This window comes from Anguilla anguilla, chromosome 5 (assembly GCF_013347855.1).
Source record: "Anguilla anguilla isolate fAngAng1 chromosome 5, fAngAng1.pri, whole genome shotgun sequence".
Taxonomy (NCBI): domain Eukaryota; kingdom Metazoa; phylum Chordata; class Actinopteri; order Anguilliformes; family Anguillidae; genus Anguilla; species Anguilla anguilla.
Window position 1 is genome coordinate 33090262 of NC_049205.1, and position 18730 is coordinate 33108991.

General features: G+C 39.5%; 1 protein-coding gene across 2 annotated transcripts; it reads right to left on the reverse strand.

Moving 5' to 3' along the window:
- Positions 1 to 2595: 2595 nt before the first annotated feature.
- On the reverse strand, positions 2596 to 18493 carry sall1a (spalt-like transcription factor 1a). 2 transcript variants are annotated; one of them, XM_035417903.1, is made up of 3 exons: positions 17603 to 18493; positions 6334 to 9740; positions 2596 to 4330 (listed from the first exon to the last, which is right to left on the reverse strand). In XM_035417903.1, the coding sequence occupies exons 1-3, from the start codon at positions 17673 to 17675 to the stop codon at positions 3890 to 3892; spliced, it is 3921 nt and encodes a 1306-aa protein (XP_035273794.1). In that variant the 5' UTR covers positions 17676 to 18493; the 3' UTR covers positions 2596 to 3889. The 2 variants fall into 2 exon arrangements, with proteins under 2 accessions (XP_035273794.1, XP_035273795.1); XM_035417904.1 differs by lacking the exon at positions 17603 to 18493 and adding an exon at positions 13859 to 14168.
- Between the last annotated feature and the right edge of the window lie 237 nt (positions 18494 to 18730).

The following is an 18730-nucleotide window of genomic DNA, read 5'->3' on the forward strand; positions in this document are numbered from 1 at the left end:
GAATCTCAAAACAGTAAATCGATTAATCAAAGAATAAATCCATGATATATAGAGGTGAGTAACGCAGTGGTCCAGAACAGGTATTCGGAGCAGGCATACGAGCTCCGAGAAGCCGATGCCCTGCAGACAACGATTTGTTAGGGTACCAGTTGTGATCATCAAAATGCACTTCGGAGAAGTCGGCATGGATCTATTGGCGAGTTCGGGCCTTTTGCAAGGATCATTTAGCATCTATGTCTTGCAAATATTTGGGGAATTTATCCTGTTATAAAACATAAAGGACTGAGAGACAGAGAGACTGTGAAGGGGAAGTGGTTTTGGGCTCAAATTAACGGAATTTGGAGGAAGTGTAATGATGTGTAAAATTAATGGCAGTTGGTGAAAAGCAAAGGAAAACTAAAACTTCAAATAAAATACGTCTTCAGGAGCAAAATACGTTCCATCCCATTCCCGAACTGCCTATACAATCTTTATAGGGACAGACTTCGGAAGGCCCGTTACATTCTACAGCGCGATTGTGAAAAACAGTTCTAAAATAGGCTTTCAGACAATCGTTGTGTCACACAGCACAGAACACTTTAAAATTAGACACATTTGTGTATTTTAAAATGAAGAACATATAAAAATAATGTATGGAATAATCACACGAGTTAGATGCAAGAACATAGTCTGAAGTGTAAGGACATTTTCTACGCAATGTCAAAGAGCCCTGCATAAGTTCCCAGTTTAAATCAGTATATTATCTTTCTTAAGGCAAAAAATGAATGCAAGAAATTTAAAGTGATAATAACCACAAATTGCTCACTGTCCAAATGAGTTGGATATGATTGTAAATTATAGGCCTATATTTAAATAAATATATTGTTAAGGCATTGTGGTTCAGTATATCTGCTATAATATAAAAACAGCATTCTCTAGAAAGCTTTTCTAAATTAAATTATAACAAGCATTAATTACACATTGTATGGCATACACATAAGGCATATAGGGGAGAGTCGCCATGAATGTAACGTTTGATAAATTTAACAAGGGTTAATGCCTCAATGTACGATACAGCAACCGTAGCCATTTCAGGTTTGTACATCTGCAATTCAGTCCCCCACAGCCTCACAAACGAACGGAGAAATGAGAATAATTACAGGAAAAATTTCCAATAACTGTTTTTAAGCCAGCTAAGTAAAAATCTATTCTGGAAGTAATTTTCTGGTAGGAGGTATTATTTTTATTTACAGTAAATCAAATCATACATCATACATTAGGAAAGTTATTTGTTCTTGAAAAGTTAGTTTGTTTTCCGGAGTGTAGGCTATTCCAGCGGGAATTGGATCCTAGACGACCAAAAAAACATAATGTCCCCGTCTAAGTGTGACAGCTGTTGCAGTTATGCCGCCTCTGAGTTGCTATAAGAAAAAACGTTTTTATTATTATTATTATTATTATTATTATTATATGTTTACAGAATGCCATCAAACGAGAAAACAAGAGGATTGCTACTCAGGGAGGTCATGGACAAGGTTTCAAATTTGGAGAGTAGGGACACTAGGTGGTGTTGAAAACTATCTACCTGTAGTGTCCTCTTTGGGAGACCTTAGGTATTTTAATTGCCATTTCATATTTATAAAAGACACACATTTTACTCATCAACATGTTTGTTCAGTGTTTAATGTTAAATGAGTTCAGCTAATTTCGTTGCTGCGTTGACAGCCTCATCTCCTGAATGCTTCTAGTGCTTAATGGAAAAGAAACAGTCACCTGGTCACAGGCATTTATAACAAGCACACACCAGATTTGTCTGTATGATAGGCTATTTGCTCTGTAAAAACTCACGTGGTTGTTCAGAAACAAGCAAAAGCAGCTTTCCTCATCGATTTGGAAGGTTCCACAACTCACTTCACTGAGTTGCGAAGCAGTGAAGTTGCTTGAGCATCGATGTTAACACAATGTTTTTTTATGAATACAGCCCCATGCTTCACCATCTGATGATGTGGCTCATCTCTTTGGAAATGTGTTTCCTTGATTAACATTAGTATGTGCAAAGTAATACCTGGGTACGCACATTATAGGGGTTTTCATTTACCATTACAATTATTCCGCAGCTCTATTACAATCATACCGACTAGGTGGTATGAATGTAACATTGGACTGTGTGTACTTTGGTTTTAATTGTGTCTGACTTGTTTAAGTTATGAATGTAATTTAAACAGCCAATTACTGCAGACTTGTGAAAGCCGTTTGTAGTAAAATTTCATAGTGCTAGGCTAAATAGTCTCTGAGTAATGAGTAAAATCAAAAAACAGTTATAAAATGAGTAAAATCCAAAAACATTCATAGCAACTCTCCCCCAAGCCTTGTTTATGACATAATACACCCACTTTGTGAAGTTTTCTCAGAAACGTATTAAAATCAAATGCGGTCCTCCATTGAAAATGTAAAGTTAAAATAAACAAATAAATACCCCTTTTTAAGTAATTCTTCTGTGGTGCAGAGTCTGCTAAAGCCATTAATGCGCACTGAAAGACTAAGGATCTCAATCTGATCGATAATGCAATTAAAGATTCAGAAGGCTGACAACAGTGTGAATGATAGACCAATGAATTTGACCTCAGCCATCAGAAGGTTTTTAATGACCAGGGCCAATCACACAATCAAGGTGATTGCTCAGAATTGTGTAGCATTATCATAGCAAACATTTCATTAGAGCTCTTGTACTATCTGGGATTTCGCTTCGATAATCAACTGCAACTCAAAACATTTAGCACAGTACCTTGACAAACCAGTTTTGACAAACCACTTTGTCCTCACAAACTGATGGTCATGTGTTTCCATACCAAATGCATTCATATAAATATCACAAACAAAAAATGAAAGTAACACATAATGCATTGTCTTTTGGAAAAATGATGTATTTGATTATTAGAGTAAAGAATGACAGTATTGTAGTAGTTAGTACGTATTAAACTGTAAAGAAACAGGACTCATAAAGATCTTTCAACTTTCCAAGAAAGTGCATGTAACAGTCCAAATATTTGCAAACATTATATATATTTATATATTTATAAAAAAAACACTATTTAATTGTCCCCTGGTCAGGATGAACTCTGGTCTAGTGAGGAATATATATGCATTTGTTGAAATAATTTCATTATTCCACACCTGACATTATTTACACAAGCATCTAAACATATTTTGCATATGATGTCAACAAAGACGCCAGACATAGCAGCAATGTGGAAATCCAGCACATTAACTTTAAACTGTTGTTTTCAGCGCCGATAAACAAATGAAAGACAAAATACAAAAGAACATAAGCACAATAGAAAATACAGTTCAGAGCAAAACATTAATTTTACAAAATGAGTGAAATAGCAGTTAACAAAAACAAACAAAAAAAATAGTGAAAATCAGTAAAGATATCTGCTGTGTCAATATCTTACCATTGGTTAGAAATGATAATATACAGTTGGTGGGCATCTAGCACAGAACTGCATATGTTTTACAGCCTTTTTCATTGATTTATTAAAGATCTAATGCATTACTTGGATGGCAATGACTATGTTATATGGACTACAAATATAAAATAATTTAATGTCAAGGTAAAGTAATCTGCCCAGAAATGGTTGCAAATGCCACGTCCCAGGAGCACCTTTTCAAGCACCCATACGAGTCCATTCTGGCCAGAACTGAAAACTAAACAAAATGTTAATGTTTCCATTTGATTTCAAGCAAGGACATCATCACTAATAAATAAACTCCATAAAACTATAACATTGTACATTGTACAAAAAGGCATCTTCAAAAAAAGTTAACTTTTTTAATCTGTAAAGTTTAAAAAGGGAGCCAGAGCTTCAACTCCTTTCCCCACTCCTTCATGTTTGTGTTGGGGTGACTGCTAATTGGTAACAATTTCTTTGTTGTCCTCCATGAATCGTGTGAAGCGGAAGTGAGTCTCATTCTCTGTGTTGGCCATGCTCTCCAGCCTGGCCAGGGAGGCATTGGGTTCTGTGCTGTGCAGCTTCTCAAGGCTGCCTGTCAGGCCGCCTACTGGCGAGCTGCCCCCGTTCCCGATGCTTCCGGACAGCGGGGGGAGTCCCCCATTCTGGATGACTGAGATCTCATTGGTCTTCATGGCCAGGCCATTGGAGAATGCAGCTGCGTACTGGTTCCAGAAGCTTGCTGGGTCCCCATTGCCCATTCGGGCCGCCAAGTCCTTCTGGAAGATCTCGGGGAATTTGATGGTGTTGGTGCCCAGGAAAGCCATGGGGCCGTCTACAGACAGTCTGCGGCCCCGTCTGGCCGGGACACTGTTCCACATGTGTGTTCCCATGTGGACCTGTTCAAACGAAAAGATACACTGTCAAACGCATTGCATATAATCTTCAGCACTACAACAGTACACACTGCAAGAACTGACAATCAGTCTCAAGTTGTAATAATGTAATGATCTTACATTTATATCTCACATGCATTTACTCTCAATAGTATAGCTAACTGCATGTGGCTTGGTCTCTGACTTGTGAACAGTGTCTCTTAGCCACTTAATTTCTTGCTGTTGCACAACAGTTGAAACTGTTCTAACCCTAACCGGTGAAAAGCTATTTCTTTAAGTAATTAAGGTCACCCTATTGCACAAATCTCTAAGGGAAAGCCTCAAAGTCCTGGTTAAAATTGCTGTGCCTATTCTCATAGCTGTGGACAGTATTACATTTTGCATGTTTTCCACAGAAACGACCGTTACAAACATCTTTTTTTTCTGCCATTCAATCATCTTTTCCCCAGGGTGACTGTTGCGAGAACACAGTCAGAAGACAATGACAACATTTTTAGACATGATGCCGAAGGGACAGAAAACTACATGGTTAGCATGTCTCAAGACCACATTTCAACAGTAACTGCAGTCAATTCAATTAAATACTTCAAATATACCATGTGCTATGCATTGATTTGAATAAAATGCAAAAAGTATATTTAGAGCAGCTCAATACCATCAATTGTTGAATATTATCACCTTGACAAAATTACAGAAACAGTAAAGGAAATGTTATTTTTAGGCAATGGATCAACACTGTGAACAGAAAACACAAGTGTGTATCCAAACACTTCTCCCCGAGGATACGATAGCACTGCCACACCAGCAGCTCATTATATCAGTCATTACATCAGTTTTTTTCCAGCTTTATTGGACAGAACAGTGTAGAGAGACATGAAGAACAGGGGAAGAGAGAGGGAGAGACGTGCGACAAAGGCCACGCGGTCGGACTTAAACCACCGATGTCGCGGCTCGTAATGAGCATGTAGACAGTGCTCCACAAGCTACGCCATGAGACACCCCCATACATTTACATTTTACTCAAATATAACTATTCAGGAAGACGTTGGAACCTAATAAGCTGGGAAACTGGACAGCAGCTCATTAAACAAACTGCCATTCTGAAGCCGTTCATTTTCAAAGAGATAGTTTCTTCAATTTAATGAAAGTTTCTATTTGAAAATGTTAGATGTTATTCCTTGAATAATAATAAACTCTTTTGAAGGAACTGGTAAATCATTGCAAACAACTTGTGAACTTTTCACAGTGACAACCAGATTCCTCAGTAAAAAAGTTTTCTTATCAAAAAACTCAAGGAGCAACCTCCAAACATCAATATTTTAACAATTATTGTTCTCAATTTCAAAAATGTACCACCTCATTGGAAATTAATGGCTTACGGCATGGAGATCCTTTTCAGAAGTTCCTGATTCTAGAGCAGTTAATAAAGATGTAAAGGGCCGATTTTCCCACAAATTTTGTGTTTTTTTATTCCTTCCAGAGTATTATGTCATGGTATAATCAGCTTCCCCAGATAATTATTATTATTATTAGTTTTTTATTCATTTTTATTAAGTTCATTTTTTACTGTAGTGCTATCTCATCCACATATACACTGTGGATTTCTGTTCATTTCAAGAACAGACTTTACTTGATCAAGAATGGAGCAGTTCAATTTCTGTTCTGTTCAATCTAAATTTTAAAAATCAGCAGCCATCATATCCTCATTCAGCTCTCCTCATAATGTATCCAAAGATAATGCTTTATCATCTGATGCACTTTATTACACACAACCTGATTGTGTGGGGATAAAAGTATTGTGTGTCTTATAAAGGTATCGTGTGTGTAAGAAAGGGACAGAAAAAACACACAATATAAATGCTCTTAGAATACTTAACAAATACAGAATTTGTCCTTATAATTTTTGTGCTTCTGGCTTGAACTTCTTTTCATATAAAAAACTAGTTCAGATGATTTTCTCTGAACATTATCCAAGAAGTGAACTGAAAAAGAAAATGAGTATGTACCTTAAGATTGCCTTTGGTGGTGAATGCTCGGCCGCAGATAGTACAAGAGAAGGGTTTCTCGCCAGTGTGGGTCCTCTCATGGATCTGCAGGGCACTTGACGATGAAAAAGTCTTTCCGCACGTGTTGCAGTAGTGCTGCTTGTGCGTCCTTCGCAGGGGGGCTGCGGAGGCTACCGATGGAGCAGTAGTTGTAGAGGTTGCCAGGGTGGGGTCCTTGTAGTCCTGGTAGGAGCCAGGCAGGAAGCCATTGGACTCAGTCTTTACTATAGAGGACAGAGAGCTCACTGACAAAAGTGACGGGCTAGGGCTGGAAGCCAGGCTGGAATTTGATGGCTCAAAGAGCTGCGAGGGCAGGTCTCGCATCTGGTGGGTGAGCATGTGCTGTTTAAGGTTGCCCTTAGTTGAAAAGCCCCGGTTACAGGCAGTGCAAATAAATGGTCGTTCTTTGGTATGGCTTCGGTAATGAATGTCCAAGGCACTCTGACAGGCAAACGTTTTGCCGCAGATATCACATGCTGTGTTCTTGAAGGTTCCCCGATCACGGAGATGGAACAGCATGCCCAGAGGGTCTTTTGAGGGGTTACAAGATGTCAGGTCTACAGCTCCAGAGCTGACAGAACATGGCTGCATGAGGCCGGCACTGAAGTGGTCCAGCGAGAAAGCCCTCTGCTGCCTGTCATCAAAGTTAGGAGACTTGTGGGGCCCCGGCATACTGCTGGAGGGGGAGGGGGCTCGCACAGAAGAGGTAGTTTCTGAGATAGCTGGACTTCCTGTGTTTTGGCTCTCAATGTCCCCCCCAAAGGATGAGGAGTCATTAGTGAGGTGATCCCCCTCCATGGATCCATTCTTCAGCCTGCTTGCCTGCAGCTCCTCTGCTAGCCCCTGGTTAGCCATCTTCCCCAGGCTGTCTGAACCAGGCACCCCCATCATCTCTGCAGGTGTTGGGGAGGAACACATACTGTCCTGGGAAGCATCAACAGACCTGGGGGTATCTAGGATGCTGCTGTCTGGAAAGTCCTCCATATACTCCATGTTCTCATCAGAAAAGTTCTCCAGGTCATCAAAGTTCCCCTCATCGAACGAGCCAGCATCAGACCCCATGGACTCTGGATAACTGTCTGGGAGGGGCGTGTTCGGAATCTGCCCACCCATGTGCATCCTGATGTGCTGCTGGAGAACCACAGCATTGGTAAACTTTTTCTGGCAGATGGGGCAAGAGTGCTGTACCCTCAGCGGAGGCATAGCACGGTGGACACTGTAGTGCGTTTTGAGGTTCCCTTTGGTGGTAAATGCTCGTCCGCACACTTTGCACTTGAAGGGCCTCTCCCCAGTGTGCGTGCGGTAGTGCATTTTCAGGGCGCTGTGGCAGCTGAGTACCCGGTGGCAGATGACGCATTTGTTTGGGTCGGTCACTTTCTTGTCAATGTTTTCCACCAGCTGCTGTAGCTTGGAGGTCTCTGATGCTTGCAGTGGATCAAGGAGGCCTCCAAAGGGAAACTTAGCCTTGAACTGCTCTGACATGAGGGGCATGAGTGGATTGGTGGTCATGGTAGGGCTGTTACTGAAAGCATAGTCAGTGGTGCTCTCCCTGGCCGAGCTAGAACTTGTAAAATCGTTCAACAGTTGGTTGCTCTCCTCAGTTTTGCCATTTGAAATAGGCAGGGTGCCGCCATCCTCTTCTTCCGATATAGCCTCATTACATTTTACAGCTGGCTCTGCTGTACCTGAGTCACTTTTAACAGAACCAGAAGGGCTGGTTATCGCAGTTGAGTGGTTTTCCTCCTTTTTAATGAAAGGAGGCAGGCTGGGGATAGTTGGAGGCAGCAACATGCCCACTGAAGAAGTCATGGTGGAAAGAACTGGCTTGCTATCCAACCAACTAGTAACCGGCTTCTCTGGTGGCATAGACATGCCATATGGAATGCCAGTGCTGGTTGGTATATTATCCAAATGCTCTGGGACAGGGTATGGATTCATCTGGATGTGAGGATATTTTTCTTTGTGCCGTTGGAAATGGACTTTAAGATTCCCACGAGTGGAAAAACGGTTCCCACAGATGTTGCATTTGTATGGCCTCTCCCCAGTGTGCGATCGCAGGTGGATTTGCAAGGCGCTATCACTTCCAAACACCTTGGCACAAAACCTGCACTTATGTTTGAAGAAAGCATCCTCTGAACTGCTTTTAGGTTCGAAATGGGTGATGTGAGTTGGCTTGTTTTTCCTCTGCTGGGCCAGAGCAGCCAAGGGATTCAGACCTTCCACAGTTGTGCCGACACTGGGCAATGTGTTTGAAAACATGGAGTTGCCTGAAGGGGGCTGAGGTAGGAGGGGGTTAGCTACAGAGTGCAGCAAACTACTGATCCCAAAAGCTGGTGCTGACATTTTCACAAGGGACGAGCCTCCGAGCTGCGGTTGAAGGTCACCTACATGAGAGGGCCGCTTGTCAGAGGGCAGGGCATCAATGCTCCGAGATGATTCAGTGACTGACGGTGCAATGCCATTTCCGGGGTTTATCAGAGGTAGCTGGGCGGCTGCAGTCAGCTGCCTCAGGCTGCTGATGCTGGCAGACTGGCTCGCGAGACTCTGTGCCAATCCCGCAGCCGCAGCGAGCTGCTGGGAAAGATGTGAGCTGAGAGTTGTCAGCGGGTTAGCTGATGTCCTCAGTGTACCTTGGGTGGAGCTAGAGGACACTGGCACTTCAGGATTTTGAGAGGCCAGCAGTAAGATCTGGTGACGGATCTGTTCAATGAGCCGAAGCTGATGGATTTGCTGCTGCTGCAGGGCCAGGAGCTGCTCCATTAGGGCCGGGACTGCCACTTTGCTGCTCCCTGTGGAGCGAGTCTCTTGGGAGAACTGGGCCACAGCCACCTTAGTGCTTTGTAGATTTTCAATGATGACGTTACTGTTGATCATTGAGAAGCCACTCAGGTCAGTCAGGTTACCAAGCTGAGGTAGAGACGTTGAAATGGCTGAGATCCCTACAGCGGAATCAGAGTTGTTGTTGTTGCCGTTGCTGTTACTGACAGAGCTGCTGCTACTGCTGCTGCTGCTGCAGCAGCTGCTGCTACTGCCGTTGCGGCCACTGTGATTTCCGGAAAGCTCCAAATCCATGGATTCCTCTGTGTCGAGTGTGTTCTGCTCTGAGAGGTCAACGCACTCCGCTTGATCTGTGTTATTAACTCTGTCATTCATCTGCTCATCAAGATTATCAGGAGGGGAGCTGGGGGAGAATGTTTTAGAAGGGGAGGCTGGATTTTCATTGACTATCAGAACTAATTGATTCTTAGCGCAATTCTTCTGGTGTTGTTCAAGATCTGATAGTTCAAAGAACTCTGCGCAACATCTGCCACAGACATGAACATTAGAGTCTTTACAGGCCACAGTCTCCGACCAGGATTCCGTGATCCCTGAAAAACAAGCAGGGGCAAAGGATTAGCCATTCTGAAATATGTTACAGCTGAAGAAGCAGCTTTATCCATTTAAATTCTTTTGTTGTATTCTTTTTGTTAATCTGCGGTTTTACTTATCCAATTGTGGCATACACACAAAAGCAACTCAAAAGTGATACAAGAGGAAGACAGAATTCAAGAGAAAACTTTCTTCAAAAATGATCTGAGCAGATGAACATATGCATACATCTAACATCATACGACTATTGTCTTCAACAATTATAGCGCAATATAAAACAGAACAATAGTTTTTATAGAAGGATTTGAATGTTGTATTGAAGGAATGAATCTTAACAGATAATATCCAATATTTCAAGTGTTGAATTTGTACTTGAAAAACTGACCGAAGAATACCGGCTTCTGTTGATAGAAACTTAAATCCACTCAGGTTGCAATCAATTTGCCAATGTGTACACCCCCTTCAGTGTCCAGACTGTCTTTGCAAAATGTCAAAACTGCATAAATGGAATTTATTTTATCCCATGTAAAATTTACACAAATCAACATAAGGGGAAAGATACAAGATACCAATTCTTATTGGCTGAATGCCTTAAATGTTAAGACTCGTAAAATGACTTCTAATAAATACATAAAATCTGCGGTGGGTTTTAACGCTACAAACCTCTTTGAATACTTATGACTGCTCTTAAAATAACTTGAGTTTCCCAAACACATTCGTAACAAGTTTCTCTTTAGTTCGCTCTTAAGTAATGGGCCGTTTGCAGCGAAAAACCTCCACAGTGCAGCGAAGATCCCGCTCACAGCCGTCCACTCTGGTGGCACACACACTATGCATGCACTTTCAAGGCATGCTTACAATCAGCCAACAATAGACTAAAATCTGTAGTAGCCTCAGTCTATTCTTTTCATGTATATTCAGAATAAATATCGTAAAAATATATACCCATGAAATAAAAACTGCTCAAACTAATTGACTATCAAACTTCAAACTATTTGAATATTATTTGGAATGACAGTATATTAAATTGAATACGATAATGTCACATTGACAACTATTTCTAATCCCATTAAAAAGCAAATGATCATCAAATTGCGTTTCATTAATAAAACAAATTGCTACACCTGTATTATTGTATAAATAAGGCCACCCCAACATTGCCACCCCTGCATTGTGGAGATTAATTGGTTAATTGTCATGGCTCCACTTCCGAGAACTATGCGCCTGAACCAAAGGTATAGAAGACTACGTAGGCAACAAAGTAGCGTCGTGAGAATAAATGCCACACTTAGGATCTAGAAGACTGCTTCACAGATGAGGCCAGGGGTGTGTAATTTTCAGGAAATTTTCCTTAATTGCTTAGTCTATTATTCATGGAATCCTTTTTAAAATATTTATGCATTTAGTTCAATAAGACACTTGGAATCAAAATGGTTATAGTTTATAATAAAACGATTATAGCCTATTCTCACATTTTGAGCAGTTCATTTTTTAGTGTTGATCGGCTAAAAACAAGATGATAAATCGATGTCCTGAGTTTGTACAACTACTCATACTTTAGCAGGAATGTGCTTTGCAAAGAAGCTCTTTGTTAAGTTCCTCTTAAGAGTCCATCTAACAATTGTGTTTGGGAAACACACTTAATGAGAACGTTTGTTGCTTAAGAACCTCATAAACAACTCGATAATCCTAAAATCCAACATTATCGGGAAACCCGCCCCTGGTTTTTACAAAACTTTATTAAACTTGAAGGAAAGGCTGGGAAACTGGGAACCATTTATTCATAAAAATTTTGCAGGAAAAAAAAATTATAAGGATTTTTAAGTATTCATTGCTGAGCAGCCCACACACACACACACCCACACACATGCACGCACACACAAAATATGTACAATAAATATATACTTAAGCAAGCAATTCACTCGTTGCGTCTGACTTAATTTATAAGTAATAAACCAAAAGTTATTTGAACATTCCCATATAAAATGTTAATGTGATAATCTGTAAAAATCTGTATTCAGTGCAGTGCTAAATTGCTCACACACTGAATTCAAAATAGAATAGCAAAATGTAAAAGCAAGAGGCTTTCAAAACATTTTATGTAAAAAAGACAGTAAACCTAGAAATATAGAACACCTTTATTTGAACTATCACTTTTCAAAATCCCCACCAGCCAACAAAACAAGTTGACACCCTTTGACACTATTGCTCTGCTCCCATCTTTGCAGTGCTTTCATTTAGTTGCTCCAAATTTCTGCCATTTAACATGTCTGTTGCTTTACAAATTGTTATTTTCAATGAATCCCTTTCACAGCATTCACTGTCACACCAGACCTCTACATTTTTATCAGCACAAGGATTCATTTGCAAATTTAACACAAAAAACTTCGACCCTACTCCATTGAATGGCAGGATGGTTTCCTATTGTTTACTCAGCATGAGAGCTGCAGGGCTGCCGAACACAATGCTGCCCAGCCATCTTAGCGGCCCCTGAAAGCAGATCTTGTTTAATTCAAGGATTATCTCCCCCAGTGTTTCTGTACTGAAAAAAATCAGATAACACAAAGTTGCCATGACAGTAAAACCTGGCTTCACACCACTGAACCATGCAAAATGGGAGACACAACTTTTAATAACTTTAAATATTCAGGAGCTCAAAGGGAGAGCAGTGATTTGCTGAAATTACCCCTCAATATACACAAAAAAAATCACTGTGCATGGATAAAGAAAATACACAATAAGAACCAAGAATCAAGCTAAGCTGAGGGGTATCTACTGAAGAGGTATTGAATAATAGAATTATTCCAAAATGCAAATTACATGTCACCAAAATAATCAGAAAAACATGTAATAAAATACAACTTTGCTTGGAATTAGTTATATTCCTTCTAATCAATAATTTAATCCTGTAATGTAACATTTCTTGTATGTATAGCTCTAAAATAACCTTGTAAAATAAGAACAATGTTGACAAAACCCCACTAAATTATTACAGCACATTTTAAATACATTTACTTCAAACATTTACATCTAATTAGTAAAAACTAAAATCTAATCAAAAGGTGCAGGTTCAGGTTTTTTTTTAAATATATATATAATAAACAGAAACAGTGCATTGAGTCTATAATCAACAGTTGTGTCTATAGCCAAAAGTTACAGTAAATTACCTTCAACAAAGCCTTACTTCGCAAAAGTCACTGCATTGCTTCAGTACGAATGATGTTTCTCATATAACATATTAATGTTTTGTTTGAATTGTTCAAATATTTATGAATTGAGCAGCACTTAAGTGTGCAAGACAAACTTCCCCTCGAGGAATACAAAGTTAATTTCACCATTTTAAATTGGGGAACACATACACATACATAGAGAGAAAGAGCAAGAGATGGAGAGAGAAACCATAAGAGGAACTGTTTGCTCATTTCAATGCAATTAACTTCAAGCATGATCCCCAAGTTAAATATTTCTTCTAAAAATTAATAACGTGGTTGCAAAACATACTTGCTTACAAATTACATTTTAATTACTTTTATGGTTTTTATTTTTTGCAGTTACACAACTGCATATAAATATGTATTTTTTTTAATATTACTTTTTTTACACCCAAATGCACAATCATCATTATAGTAGTTTTACAAAAATATATTTTAAAGACTCTTTCACAATTCTAAATGGCTACAATACTAAATGGCAGAGTGATTCCGTGAACCAGTTATAATAAGTGTGAGAACTTCACTGAGCAAAACTTTACACACACATGAACAATGTGTGAACAAAACCTGAACAATACCTGAAACAAAAATCAAGCCACACAATTAACAGATGTCATTCTTAAGATTGCACACGCTAAAAAGAAGCCATTTTATACTCTAAAAAGACAATGCGAGTTTTGTATGGAAGGAGTTTCTCAGCATTTCACTGGATGATCCCTGAATTGAAAAACACAGCATTCTCTGTGTGAACAGTGCACTACAGTTCTGAATCTCTGTATTAACAACAGACAAGAGAAAAGGAGCAGATTATGAACCTCCCGAATATAAATCTGCAGACAGGCTGACCAAGACAAAAAAAGTGGGAAAGTAGGAGAAAACCAATGACAGTCCAAGTTTGTACATACATCTCTGTAGTGCAGACGCAGCCTTGTTGCCACTCCAGATTTCACAAAAGATATGCCAGCAGAGAACTTTCTCTAGCACTCAGTACACTGACAGGATGGCTAAACCCATTGAAGCACTCAAGTGAACACTAGATGGGGTTCCAGTAAAGCTAGTTTCCAGGAAAGGGACTGGCTTCTCCAGCTCTGTTCAGCTGACACACTCAAAGAAAAAAGGGGAAGAGAATAGAAAAGGAACTCCTCAAGGCTACATCTAAACTTGCACTATATAAACAGTGGCAAAATGACAAGTAACCGAATCCCTGTTGCACGATGAAAAAAGTGAGAGGACCACCCTGCAAATCTTTCTTTACGTGGCAGGGTGGGGTGGGGTGGGGTGGGGGGGGGTTGTTCTGTGGAGGTGAAAGGGGAATACAGTGACCAGTATAGCAGCTGCACAGACCAGAGGCCCCCCTTCACTCGAATAATGTGGAAGCATCCTGTCAGGCCACCTATGGCTCAAAGTCATGGGGTCAACAGCTAGGTGCAGGGGAACACGTCGTGCCCTGAACTGCCTGCACCTTCTCGCAGGAGGGGGTTGGCAAAGGTTAAAACAGCACAGTGTCAGGGGCTTACTTCAACATCCCACCCTTGTAGAAAATGATGGGGGGTGAGGGAGTGCATACGATGGGCTGCGCGCGCCCCTCAGTCCTCATTCATAGCTGGCACTAACACTGCCACAAATCTATTAACCATGCACACGCCTTTTTTTTTTTTTTTTTTTTGCAAAAACAAGGAGTCTCCTGGGCACTTTCGACATAGGATATCTGCAAGGTGTGTGTGTGTGACTGAGTGTGCGTGTGAGGGAGAGGGAGAGAGAAAGAGAGTGAGAGATAATTTTTCATTAATAACAGGTCATTCAACTGTGAAAGCACTAAACGAAGAATTCAAGGCATTACATTTTGAACTTTGGCATAGTTTTTGTAAAAGAATTAAAAGTTCAAGCCTGTGGACAAAAAAACGATAAACTGCCATTCGCAAATGTACTGAATTTTGAGGGAGAAAAAAACGTGGCACATATGCGAAAACAAGCATGTCTGGGTATCGACTGTACTTGGTTCCTGTTCATGCAACACAATCCAGAAAAACTGGTGAGTGAATATGTTTTAACATAACATTTACTTATTGTGAACAAACATCAAGTGATTGTGTTGACTGTTAAAAACTAGTTGTGTACTTATCTACATCTGTCTATCTACAAGAATTGGATGTTAAATTAAATCTTACATTTGAGAACTACGTCTGTATCAAAATACATTACATTACATGTGATAGTTGGGCCCCTTTCATTTTGTAAGAAAAAGGAATGGTTACATGTATGTGCAGACTTACACAACTTATATTAACATGTACAAAACTACTCTGACAACAATGATTCTATGTCATTTCATTTTTAGTAATATTACTATTTTGAAAACAGGCTTACATAGCATTTCGGCAACTAGTGGCCAAAAGATAAAGGCCCTCCGTCAACAAAGAGGCAGAACCAGACATTTGAAAAATATAATTCTTAGGTATAAATATGACGTATATTTCATAATATGAATAGAAGGCAATCAAGCGTCCAATAAATAGGATAATTTCATCGTTTTATTGTATGCCGATGCTTATTTATTTTTATTTTAAATGCTGATGTTTCAAACAGAAAACGTAATTCACTCCCAAACGTTTTATTTTTTTCTTTTTTTGTTGGAAATGGTGCACTTTCCGTTTTATATTTACAATTAGTATGTCAAATCGGTTCACAAATAAATTATCATATATGTATACCTTGTTTTAACACGAAGCCTTGAAACATTACCGCACCAAGAACATTTAGAAGACACTTAATGTGACATATGAAATGTAAAACAGACAATAGGCTAAGCTAGAAATACAGATCGGTAGTTTTAGAGACAACTGCTTCATATTTATTGATGTAGGTTAATAAACATTTTGCAGTCCAGCAGTAAACTTTTTTAACTTGAATTAAAAAAAAAAATCGATTGCCCTTGTAAATGATAGTCAACTGTTGAATGTTCATTTAAGCACAAAGTTTGCCAATCTTGCAAAAGAAGGTAAAAACACAAGCGCAATCTCGAATAAAGTCAAATGTTGCATTTTACTTTGTTACAAAAGGAGAATGTTGGGGCTGTGACCTTTGAAAAAGGACTGTGCTGAAACGTTAAAACTCCTTGTACATTAATAGGCTGGCACTGTATTTATTTAGATAAAATTTCAAACTCAGAATAAAAATTAATTACTACAGACAACGTATGCTAGCATTTAAAATACATTCTCATATTCGAGAAAGTATCTATCAAACTATAGAATGGAGAACAGCTAGTCGTTGATGTGATTAATACATACTGAAAGTAATCATTAATTTATAAACGCAAGTATTTAGTAAATTCGTTTACAAATATTGTAAACGTTAAAATGGGCCGCAAGATGCATGTCGTGTTTGAGAGACTCAGGAACGTCCTGAATTCTGCAAGTCAATTGATTGTGACCCTGGTACCAGCAGAAAGCATATAATTTATTTCTCTGTTTAAGCAATGTTCTCTCTTCTTAATTGGAACCACCATTTTTACTTAGAAACATTTTGCAATGTAATTCGGAAACGATACTTTCCACACAAGCAGGTGGCATGCTAAATAGAATTGGATAAACTTTGCTGAAAAATCCAATCTTGTCTACATGAGATGGTGTGTAATAAACTGTATTAAACACACAGAAAGAAACTACAAAAATACAATAAATGCATATTAATCACATTAATATTATCGACTAAGAAACCGATCATTTAAATGTTGCTTTTTTACAATTGCCTATTAGTTTGTGTCTTAGCTAATAGCCTACAATATCTCATAATTTGCTACACTTCTCCAGTCTTTTCTTATTTCCTCACTGTATACAGCCTAGGTATATATTTTTATATTTAACGCGTAGACAATGTAGCCTACTTTGACTTGGTGGTAGGCTACAATCGGACGAAGTCTTACAAGTTAAACAGAGTGTGAGGCAAATCCACGCACAGGCCTTTGCAGTCTAAAGTATCATATTAATCACGATTAAAGTTTAAAGAAATACACTTCATATCGTAGGTCCCTTTGATCTTTGCGATATTTCGGACAGCAGCAGTGCAGAACTACGCTAAATACAAAAGCCCCTAATACTATTGTTGCTAACCACTTTAAACTATAGCATACAAAACTTGTAGGCTATACACGCATTTGTTTTAATGCTAATCTTCCCGGTGAAATGGAACCAGCACTGAAATAGCACATGGAGGCACGAATCACTGTAGACGTAAGCTACAACATAGCCTACATCTACTAATCATCGTAGACGTAGCCAACATCATCGTCTTGACCTGTTTATAAACATGTTGCTTGAGAAGGCGCGATGTAGCCTACGTGAAACACTTTCTGAGGCCAGGGTCACAATGGAAGGAAATGCCATACTATAACTTGTTCAACTACAATTAAATGTTAAAATCGAACGATTGCATGAGTTTATATTCAAATAGGCCTATTGTCTTACAACTTCTGTATGAAAGTGTACGGTAACACAAGAAGTTAGCCACACAGTGAAACTGGCTATTTTAACGAAATTGAATTCCACATTAAGAGTCTGTCAAATAAATAAATAACATACAAAAAACAAACACATAATTTTAAGCCTGTGACATAAATCGGTCGGATTTAAACCACGACTAAAACTTACCATTGTATTCGGACATGGCCAGATGCGGGTCCGATTGGAAATGTTGTGGCTTTGCTTGTTTCCTCCGTGACATGCTGGCTCACACATCAGCCACAGCAGAATAAGATATTGCTAAAAAAAATCTTCTCAAAATTACAGAAATTGAGCCCATCCACCGCGCATGTGGTCTGCTATAATTATAATTATAAATAATGCTTTGCGATTAATCATACAGGGTCTCTTTGAAAGACGATTGGCACCTCGCCAGCCCCCTATTCAAATGAAGTCTCTTTAATCAATTAGCTCCTGATTTGCTGGGGACTCTTGTCTTTCTCTCAGCTCCCACCCAATGAGTTGGGTGAGGAGGAAAGGCTGGATGTTCCAACTCGCGTGAGTTAGGCTACAGTTATCCCTTCTTAGCAACCAACTGGGAGATGCGTCCAACTTATCTTTGATACTACTGGAACGCACAAGTCCTGCGCCCATGCGCTCTGAGGTGTCGCTCCAATTTATCTAAGGAAAAACAAACCCACAAAAGTTTCAATAAATTAAACCGACAACAGACGACAATAATGAAACATCCATGCGTTTACAGAGGAACTACTTTTCCACGCCACACTGATGTCGTCTAGTTTAATTCCTCCTTCAGATTTGCATCAGGCTCGTTGTCATTCAGATCTTGTGTAATGGTAAACGCCGTTTCTGTCGCTACACATTCGTTTCTCCATTCGCTACAGCAGAAAATGTTGGTCGAGTGAGCACACGAAGATTCGTGCCTAATCGCGATGCCAAAGTCTTCAAAGTCCACGGAATGGCTCAAATATCCCAATCATATTCGTTTTCATTATCGTCGTTCAGGACAGCGAACACGTTTTTCACCACACACTGCCTTCCGCGAACAAACAAACTTTAAGGGCCCCATGGAACATAGAGAAATCTACAGCCCCGCCCATCTAGGATGCTATTGGCCACCGGTATATTCTATCATACACCGATCGAGGTGCAAGCTATAGCATTACGCATAGGCTGTGTGTGTGTCTGCGTATATGTACGAGCAAGTGGCAAGGACAGGAAGAGGGAATATCAAAGTTGCCTACTTAGCAAAGATCCAGTTAGAGCATTTTGACCCAAACGCATTCTCACTTTATT

Excerpts from the sequence above, each read along its gene's own strand:
- sall1a (XM_035417903.1), bottom strand. The coding sequence starts at position 17,675 with ATGTCACGGAGGAAACAAGCAAAGCCACAACATTTCCAATCGGACCCG. Across the intron at positions 9,741-17,602 it reads GGCCATGTCCGAATACAATG|GGATCACGGAATCCTGGTCG; the intron begins GTAAGTTTTAGT and ends CTTGTTTTTCAG. Across the intron at positions 4,331-6,333 it reads CCACCAAAGGCAATCTTAAG|GTCCACATGGGAACACACAT; the intron begins GTACATACTCAT and ends TCGTTTGAACAG.